The 10,823-nt window shown below is 37.3% G+C and overlaps 1 protein-coding gene across 2 annotated transcripts in view; it reads right to left on the bottom strand.

Annotated features, from left to right (window-relative positions):
* stk32a (serine/threonine kinase 32A) overlaps positions 1-10,823 on the bottom strand; it is a 73,949-nt gene that overhangs the window by 50,626 nt on the left and 12,500 nt on the right. For both annotated transcript variants that reach the window (XM_087301947.1, XM_087301948.1), the window contains exons 3-4: positions 8,690-8,745; positions 7,861-8,012 (exon numbers count right to left, since the gene is read on the bottom strand). In XM_087301947.1, coding sequence (XP_087158073.1) covers positions 7,861-8,012; positions 8,690-8,745 — 208 coding nt within the window. The remainder of the gene's footprint in view (positions 1-7,860; positions 8,013-8,689; positions 8,746-10,823) is intronic.

Here is a 10,823-nt window from a genome sequence, read left to right as displayed (position 1 = left end):
CATTATAATGCCCCAAAGAGCCAAAAGGTCACTAATAATGTTAGTTAAATGTTATATTTTTATTTGGTAACACTTTAAAATAATGGTTCATGTATTTACTAACATGAACAAACTGTTAGTAGTAGTAAATTACAGTATTTATTTACCATTGTTAATATTAGCTCATGTTATTTAAGTTAAATAATGTTAGGTAACTCATGGTGCATTAACTTATGTTAACTTTGGATTTTAATAATGCATCAAAAATTGTCAAATTAAGATAAATAAATGCTTTACAAGACTATTAATACTCATAATTAGTAAATACATGGTGAAAAACAGTCCGATCAGAACAAAACACCAACTGTGACATCATAATATGCACACCACAGACTGCATTTGATTGGACACAATGCTTCCTAGTGAGATTACAACAATGGCAATTTTAATACCCCAAAGAGATATAAGGTCACTAATAATGTTAGTTTAACATATAATAACAGCAATTCATAAAGGTTTATAACCCCTTGACAATAAGTAAACAATGTGTACATTTTCATTTTTGGGTGAACTATCCCTTTAAAACATTTACATGCGGTTCACATCACACTGACTAAAAACTAAAAGCTTGATGTTTACCCCTTAGCTGTAACTGTTAATAGCATGAACTGTATTCAGCTGCCAAAATGTCTCAAAGAAAGAGTGTGTGAAGGAGTACAGAACCCTGATGTGTCTCTGATCTCTGACATCATCAACATGCACACTCCAGACTGCGTTTGATTGGCCACAACATTTCCTAGTGAGATTACAACAATGGTCATTATAATGCCCCAAAGAGCCAAAAGGTCACTAATAATGTTAGTTAAATGTTATATTTTCATTTGGTAACACTTTAAAATAATGGTTCATGTATTTACTAACATGAACAAACTGTTAGTAGTAGTACATTACAGTATTTATACACCATTGTTAATATTAGCTCATGTTATTTAAGTTAAATAACGTTAGGTAACTCATGGTGCATTAACTTATGTTAACTTTGGATTTTAAAAATGCATCAAAAATTGTCAAATTATGATAAATAAATGCTTTACAAGACTATTAATACTCATAATTAGTAAATAAATGGTGAAAAACAGTCCGATCAGAACAAAACACCAACTGTGACATCATAATATGCACACCACAGTCTGCATTTGATTGGACACAATTACAACAATGGCAATTTTAATGCCCCAAAGAGATATAAGGTCACTAATAATGTTAGTTTAACATATAATAATGGCAACTCATAAAGGTTTATAACCCCTTGACAATAAGTAAACAATGTGTACATTTTCACTTCTGGGTGAACTATCCCTTTAAAACATTTACATGCGGTTCACATCACACTGACTAAAAACTAAAAGCTTGATGTTTACCCCTTAGCTGTAACTGTTAATAGCATGAACTGTATTCCAGCTGCCAAAATGTCTCAGAGAAAGAGTGTGTGAAGGAGTACAGAACCCTGATGTGTCTCTGATCTGACCTTGAGAGCCTCTGTCGGTCCAGTAGAGCTCAAAACTGCACTGCAGGGAAACACACGCACCGCTCTCAACCTTCTCCTCAAACCACTGCCAAGCACATTACCATTCCCCACGCATTCTTATCAAATTTACCGTCCCATGCAGCAACGTTGTTATCCGGAGACGGCTGTTTTCACTTCTCCGCTGTGGGGCTCTTTTTACTTATTATCAAATTTGTAATTAAAAAAAGCAGCGGTATTGATTTAGTCATTTGCAATTTAGCCAGTCATGCATCACATACTGATGAGGATGATGCTTTCTGCCTCGGCATGCTTCACGGAGGTCCGATAATGAAAACATAATGTGTGCCGTAGGATTTTCTTTAGTGTCTGTTGGAACTGATTTGAAACTAGCATGCTGAATAAAAACAACCTTCAAACAGTTTAGCCTTATTTCTTTTATATATTCTTTTCTCAAGTTCTGTTTAACGAACGTATTTTTTTTGACACAAACGTTTTAATAACTTATTTCTAACAACTGATGTATTTTATCTTTGCCATAATGACAGCTCATAATATCTGGCTAGATTTTTTTTAAGATACTAGTATTCAGCTTAAAGTGACAGATAAAGGCTTAACTAGGTTAAAGTTAGGGTAATTAGGCAAGTCATTGTTTTGTAGACAGTGGTGGATTTAGGCATGGGCAACATGGGCAATCGCTCAGGGTAGCATCTTACTGGGGGCGGCATGGGGAGACAATAGGGTGTCCCCTAGCCAAAGCAACGAGATACGATTTACTTTATGCAAGTGTATTAATTTAGAGTGATAATCCCAGAACGTTAAAAAACGTTAGGGGCCATTCACACTGTGTGCAACCGAAACAACACTGGTGAAATCAAACTGATGCATGCGCATGGAAAACCATTCCCGCGCACCTCACAATCGCTCCTGTGTGATTCCCAGTTGTTTGCATGCACGCCTGAAAAATCGATCAGGGTGCCATTTAAACATTTAAACTAGACCGGACATTGATTGTAGACGAATCGAAGAAAAAAAAAAACTTAGGAGGGCTAATAATATTGACTTTAAAGCGGATTAAAAAATTAAAAACAGATTTTCTTCTAGCCGAAATAAAACAAATAAGACTTTCTCCAGAAGAAAAAATATGGGAAATACTGGGAAAAAATCCTTGCTCTGTTAAACATCATTTGGGAAATATTTAAAAAAGAATAAATATTTACAGGAGGGCTGATATTTTTGCCCTCAACTATAGCTTGTAACCCAGGCTCATTCTGAAAATGTACTCCTGTATACATTTCTGGAGAGCACCAAATATATCCCAGGAGTTGTTGTTTTTTTTTGTGGCAGTTTTTGTGTATCCACCAGGCCGCTGTATACGCTTTTTAAGATCTCAAATTTCTCTCGCCATTCCCACCTGCTGTTCTCACTTACATCCACCAGACCCCACTGTCGACTGACTGACTGACTGACCCACTCTCCTCCTTCCCTAAACCCAACTAATAGTGTTATCAAAAGCACAGATTGACCCGCACAACCGCCTTCCCTAAACCTAACCGACATTTTAAAATGCAATCCAGAAAAAGAAACAAATCAGATTTTTGCCACATTTTCAGATTTTACCACATTCTCACCCTGTTATTTTCTTGTTTATTTTATTTTTTAGCTTCACTTTTTTGGAACTGTTCTTTGCTGGACTCGATCTTCATCGTTGTGCTCTCTGCATCTTAAGTCCATCGACATAGATAGTGAGCTAACTCAACAAACTGGTACCAGAGGGAAAGTCGTCCACACAGAGTTAAGCAGTCAGCTGGTAAGAGCTAAAAGGAATGGCGTTATACCGCCTCATAGTGTTCATTTTAAAGACAAAATGCACCCATACAAAGCTCTGGCTACATAATTCGCGATCTCCAGAAATGCATATAGGGCTACATTTCAGAATAAGCCTGTCTTGATATTTGATTTATTTTTGTACAGTATATAAATTACATTTTTAAAAAATATTTTCATATAGTCAAATAAAAGTGACGATTTCATAGTAAGCATAATCTAAAACGTCATCAAAATCATTTGGAGACATGAAGTCATGTTAGTCGAGTCATGCTGGGTTCACACCAAATGCTAATTTCAATATTCATTCATTCATTCATTTTCTTTTCGATTTATTCCCTTTATTAATCTGGCATCTGTTTTACGCAGCGGATGCCCTTCCAGCCGCAACCCATCACTGGGAAACATTCATACACACTCATTTACACACACACATAGGGACAATTTAGCCCAACCAATTCACTTGTACCACATGTCTTTGGATTGGTGGGGGAAAGCGGAGCACCCAGAGGAAACCCACGCCAACAAAAGCAGAACATGCTAACTCCACACAGAAACGCCAACTGACCCAGCTGAGACTCGAACCAGCGACCTTCTTGCTCTGTAATTTCAATATTTATGCAATAAATTACATACAAAGTCAATGCAAATGTGCAAATAGTGACTGATTTCTGCTGGGCAACCTGAATGATGTGGGATGTATAAACTAAACAAGAGTAAATTTGAATTAAACATCATGCAAGTTATTTTACAAGAATTTTGTACACTTGGAGTGTACAAAAGTGTACAAAAGGCCTACATCATAACTTTCTAGTGCCTTATAATATCGGCTACTTTTGCAGCTTTTGTTGGCTTATAAACAGGCCCAGATGGAATCTGCGGACGTTTTTTTGCTATTTCTGCAGAGAATTTTGGTAAAAATCTGCGGATTTCTGCGGAATTATTTTGGGAGTATCATAACTAGGCCCGCACGGAATCTGCACGTGCAGAATTCCGCAGATTTTCCGCAGATGTTTAGCCCATTGTTAATGCTGTTTATTTACTTGAGTAAGTGTGTGTAAATCTATATTTATTCAGTTTTTTTATTATTACAGAAATATTATTGACTAGGGATGTAACGGTATTGTAAATACCGTCATACCGCAATATTAATTTTTTCCGATATTACCGTAGTCGCATGACTCTGTAAAACTATAGGTCTTCTGAGAAAATTTGCTCAGGCGAATGAAGCGAACGGGAGGTACCGGAAACTACAATTCCCATCAGCCCAGGCTTGGCCATAATCCCTTGCGGTCTGTTGTCGCTACAGATCCAGTAATGCGGAAATGGAGTGTGCTGCTAGAAGCGGGGATCAAAAAGAGCTGGAAAACCCTAAAGCGGGTGTTGTCGCCGCGCGCGTACTGAATAGTGGTGTTGTCGCGCGAGTTCTTATCAGCTGTGTTGTTGCGCGCGTACTGAATAGCGGTGTTGTCGCGCGAGTTCTTATCAGCTGTGTTGTCGCGCGCGTACTGTAAAGCGGGGACGGAGGGTATGTCGCGTCGCGGGGGCACTTTTGATCATTTTGGAAGGGAACTTTCTATCCAAGACTAAAAAGGGCATGTGCACTGCACAGGTTAAGCACTGTGTGTGCATGTGCCTGCAAGTTGGGGAATACGACTAATATCATGGGGACTGCAGAAACACAGCACACTGTTCAGATTGATGCAGACATGAGATCTCTATCTCACTCATGGTTTGTCTTCTCAAGTGGGGGAAAGACAATGCACAACGTTACCCACTGCTGTCAACCTGGGCCAAGTCATATCTCTCTGTCCCAGAAACCTCAGTCCCAAATGAGAGGGGTTTTTTCTGTTGCAGGGGACATTGTAAATACTCAGAGATACCAGCTTTTACCAGACTATATTTATATGATAATTTTCCTTTAAACCCATCTCTATCTAAGTGAGTGAGTGATTAAATGTTGAATGTGATGAGTTTTCAACAATACTAAATTGAAACTTTATTTTTTTACATGGTTTAATTTTTTTTGTTATTAAAATTGAAGTTCCTTTTTCAAAGCTTACAGATAGATGACTAATTTGTATGTCATTGACACTTTTGGCACTTTTTTGGAGTATTTTCATAAGTTTTGTTTTTTCCTGTAAATGATTCAATAAATACCGTACCGTGACATTCATACCGAGGTATTACCGTACCGTGAAATTCTGATACCGTTACATCCCTATTATTGACTAATATGAAAATGTTCATCTGATTTATGCACAATGCAGTTTGTACAGTAATATTTTCTGTCTTTAAGTAGAGATATTATATGAGAGACTTGCTTTGTTTACCAAATAAAGTGCATCTAATTGGATTTGCAATTTACACATTAAATAAAAGTTAAAAGATAATCCTTTTTATTTCACATATTAAGGTTTTAGAAAAATTGTATTGTGTTTAATATTAGCATTTCCATATACAAACACAGGAAATCATTAATGTAATGTCCAAGAAAAAATATGCATGGAAAGCCAAGTGTCTCATGAGTTTATATTTCAAATTTGATGACGACAAAATGAGATTTCTGTAAAAAGTTTTCTGAGGCTATGTCGATGTCCTTTTTTCCCTTACTCCCAGAGGCACTTTCTCAAAAATGACCTTCCCAAACTAAAACATTAACAGTTGCTGAATGATTTGGTCTACATTCACAGTTTGTAGTATCTTTGGAAAGAAGACATTCTGGGCTTTATTGTCCATCATCTAGAGTTTATAATGCTCAAAATGAAAAAAAGTTATTGATGCTTAAGTAATGTAAGCTGCTGATGTAATGTAGACACTGCTGATTTGCCATTGTATTCACCAGTGCTCAACAGAAGTTACTGTGATAGGCCGTGAGGGTCATCAGTTCACCACACTTCACCGATGTTTACCTGCTGCCATGAACTAAAGCCTAGGACACTTCAGCGTATTACTCTTAAAGAGATTGTGATGTTGTTTGATGCCTAATATTCAATTATGTGATTAAATTAAACTTAACTAAATGATGTTAAAGTGATGTTTACACCATATCTGCGTTTTGAAATCTCGGCAACAGCTGGAGGTTTGTAGTGCACAGCATGCTGTTGCAATGTTTACACTGCTGATCCCATACTTCTTCCCACATTTTAAAATAGTGACATAAGCGTACACAAAGAAAGCATGCTTCAGATATCCTACATAGGCTCTGGCCAATCAGCTGTCTGCATTATGCTTGCCTTGTTTACTGTTGGTTGCTAGGTTGCCAATACTACAGTCAGCTGCTCGAACACTTTGATAGAAACACACCTAACTTGCTTGCTTGCAAACTTTTAAAAGATTAGCTTCACATTAGGATGAACACCAGGCTACTAATCAGGGCTTAACATTAACTTTTTTGACCACCAGCCAATGTGGCTAATAGTTTTCCAAAATTACTAGCCACTCGCCATTTTCACTAGCCACAATTTTATTGTTGGGAAGATATATTTTATACACATAAATATGACTTTGACATGCAAAAATGATTTGATTTAGCGTTTGCGTTATCTCTACATGCCTCCTCATTCAGTTCACTTTTTGTATGTCGTAAATAAGCTTGCTCAATAATCATGAGCAAATGGATCAGGGTTTCATATATTACAATTAGTTTTTATAATTTTCAGAGCTCAAAATTAAGGATTTACCCAATTTATCTCTGACCACACCAAAAATAAACAGTTAATTATTTCTTAGCCACACGTTTTAAATGTGTGAAAACATGCAAAATATAGCTGAATACTACACTTTTTATTTAACAAAACATATGCACAGTCATATGTCCTGGCTAACGGACCCAGATCACCAGTTAACTACACATAAATGGGGAGTTATTCTCCCATTAAAGCAATGTTATTGTACAAAAATGATAATTAAACCATGTTAATGCAAAAGAAAGCGGGTAAAAAACATACTGTGTGATAATGAAAGGATGATCACACACGCATGGTTAATGATAGACCCATAAATTATCTTTTCAAAGATTGGTTAAACCGAAAGCAACTGGCGCTGCTCACAATAAGTCAACTCTGGAACTCTGGAAAGCAGCAAGACTGTAGCCTGTAGGTGCATGTTCCTCCCTTTTTGTCCAGTCTAATTGAAAGAGAATCGGTCGCATCAGTTGTGTTTCTAGACACAGTTGCTTCGCAAAAGGAAACTGGAGCGCGCACGCGCTATAAACAGTCGCGCGTATCACCTCAGCTGTTAGCGCGAGTGATTATCCTCTCATCCGGTATTCACCTGCTTTGCTCGCGCGAAGTTGCGAACGCAATTATTTTTGTCAGTCGTGTTGCTTCTCGATCGCCTGTGCATGCATATTGGACCATCCTTATTGTTGAACCCTGCTTTTAAGAATTATTATCTGGGAAAATTATTTTCAACCAGCCAAAGTGGCTAGTGGCAGTGTCTGTCTGTCCGCCGAAATCTACCCGCATTTGGGTGTTAATGTAAAGCCCTGTTACTAATGCATCATATATTGACTAGAAGAAGCTCACCAGAAGTTGACCAGGAAAGGATGCTCCAGGTTCTGCATGATCTGGAGCTCTTTGAAGACATTGCGCACCTCATTGCGCTCCACGCATTTAAGTTTGTTCATATACTTCATGGCGTACATTTTCTTGGTGTCCTTTTTCTGAACAATGCAAACCTGAAGGGGAAATAAAAGTATAAGTGATATATTTCTGACAAGACTAAATATAAAGGAAAGATCTGGAATCCATTTTCATTCATTCACTCATTCATTTTCTTTTCGCTGAGTCTTTTATTAATCTGGGGTCACCACAGTGGAATGAACCGCCAACTTATCCAGGATATGTTTTACGCAGCGAATGGCCTTCCAGCCGCAACCCAACACTGGGAAACACCAATACACACTCTTTCACACACACACTCATTCACTATGGCCAATTTAGCTTATTCAATCACCCATACCACATGTCTTTGGACTGTAGGGTAAACCGAAGCACCCAGAGGAAACCCACACCAACACAGGGAGAACATGCAAACTCCACACAGAAAAAAAAGTGACATTTTAAATGAGAGGCGATCATGCTAACCACTGTGTGCTCCGGTTTCCCCCACAGTCTAAACACATACGCTATAGGGTAATTCCTGTGGTAAAACTGGTATAATTTACTTTGTACAACATTAAACTGTGGTGTATTGTTGAATCATTTGTTTATATTATCATAGTTGTTGTGTTACTATAGAAACTATAGTTCTATCACGGTAGATTAATTCATGTACTTTAGTACAGTACAGTATTTACATTCAATTACATTATTATTTGTTTCATGTAGGTTATAAATACAAAGCAGAACTTACCTTCCCAAAACTGCCTTTGCCGATGGCTCTCAAAATCTGAAAGTGGTCAAAATTGACTGTGGAGAGACAAAACACAACATATATAGGCTGTGTTAGTGCATAATATTTTACATTGAGATAACAATTAGTATCAATGTTAATTTGCTCTGCAGAACATGCGCGCATACAGACACAAAACACATTTTAAAATGTATCCGTGGTTTTTGTCCACGCAATGAAAATCTGAGCAGAAATCAAGATGAGAAAACATACACTTTCTTAATTTTAAGGTCACTGTTTAGTACAATTGAAAGTTTCACTAGCTAAAGTAACACTGCCTGAAGTTACACTGCCTGAAGTTACACTAACAGAAGTTACACTAACTGAAGTTACACTAGCTGAAGCTGCACTAGCTGAAGTTACACTAACTGAAGTTACACTAGCTGAAGCTGCACTAGCTGAAGTTACACTAACTGAAGTTACACTAGCTGAGGTTACACTAGCTAAAGTAACACTAGCTGAAGTAATACTAACTGCAGTTACACTAGCTGAAGTTACACTAACTGAAGTAACACTAGCTGAAGTAACACTAACTGCAGTTACACTAGCTGAAGTTACAACAACTGAAGTTACACAAGCTGAAGTTACACTAGCTGAAATTACACTAACTGCAGTTACACTAACTGAAGTTACACTAGCTGAGGTTACACTAGCTGAAATTACACTAACTGCAGTTACACTAACTGAAGTTACACTAGCTGAAGTAACACTAACTGCAGTTACACTAACTGAAGTTACACTAGCTGAGGTTACACTAGCTGAAATTACACTAACTGCAGTTACACTAACTGAAGTTACACTAGCTGAAGTTACACTAGCTGAAGTTACACTAACTGAAATTACACTAACTGCAGTTACACTAACTGAAGTTACACTAGCTGAAGTTACACTAACTGAAATTACACTAACTGCAGTTACACTAACTGAAGTTACACTAGCTGAAGTTACACTAACTGAAATTACACTAACTGCAGTTACACTAACTGAAGTTACACTAGCTGAAGTTACACTAGCTGAGGTTACACTAGCTGAAGTTACACTAGCTGAAATTACACTAACTGCAGTTACACTAACTGAAGTTACACTAGCTGAAGTTACACTAGCTGAGGTTACACTAGCTGAAGTTACACTAGCTGAAGTAACACTAACTGCAGTTACACTAACTGAAGTTACACTAGCTGAAGTTACACTAACTGAAGTAACCCTAGCTAATATTATACTAACCAAAGTTACACTAGCTGAAGTAACACTAGCTGAAGTAACACTAGCTAAAGTAACACTAGCTAAAGTGACACTAGCTGAAGTTACACTAGCTGAAGTAACACTAGCTAAAGTAACACTAGCTGAAGTGACACTAGCTGAAGTTACACTAACTGAAGTTACACTAACTGAAGTTACACTAGCTGAAGTTACACTAACTGAAGTTACACTAGCTGAAGTTACACTAGCTGAAGTTACACTAGCTGAGGTTACACTAGCTGAAGTTACATTAGCTGAAGTTACATTAGCTAAAGTTACACTAGCTGAAGTTACACTAACTGAAGTAACACTAACTGAAGTTACACTAGCTGAGGTTACACTAGCTGAAGTTACACTAGCTGAAGTTACACTAACTGAAGTTACACTAGCTGAAGTTACACTAACTGAAGTAACACTAACTGAAGTAACACTAACTGAAGTTACACTAACTGAAGTTACACTAACTGAAGTTACACTAGCTGAAGTTACACTAACTGAGGTTACACTAGCTGAAGTTACACTAGCTGAAGTTACACTAACTGAAGTTACACTAACTGAAGTTACACTAGCTGAAGTTACACTAACTGAAGTAACACTAACTGAAGTTACACTAACTGAAGTTACACTAACTGAAGTTACACTAGCTGAAGTTACACTAGCTGAAGTTACACTAGCTGAGGTTACACTAGCTGAAGTTACATTAGGTGAAGTTACATTAGCTAAAGTTACACTAGCTGAAGTTACACTAACTGAAGTTACACTAGCTGAAGTTACGCTAACTGAAGTTACACTAGCTTAAGTTACACTAACTGAAGTTACACTAGCTGAAGTTACACTAACTGAAGTTAAACTAGCT

This window comes from Danio rerio, chromosome 21 (genome assembly GCF_052040795.2).
Source record: "Danio rerio strain M-AB ecotype USA chromosome 21, GRCz13ab, whole genome shotgun sequence".
In the NCBI taxonomy this organism is placed as follows: Eukaryota; Metazoa; Chordata; class Actinopteri; order Cypriniformes; family Danionidae; genus Danio; species Danio rerio.
Note: the sequence above shows the minus strand (reverse complement) of the source record. Positions and strands in the feature narration are given on the sequence as shown.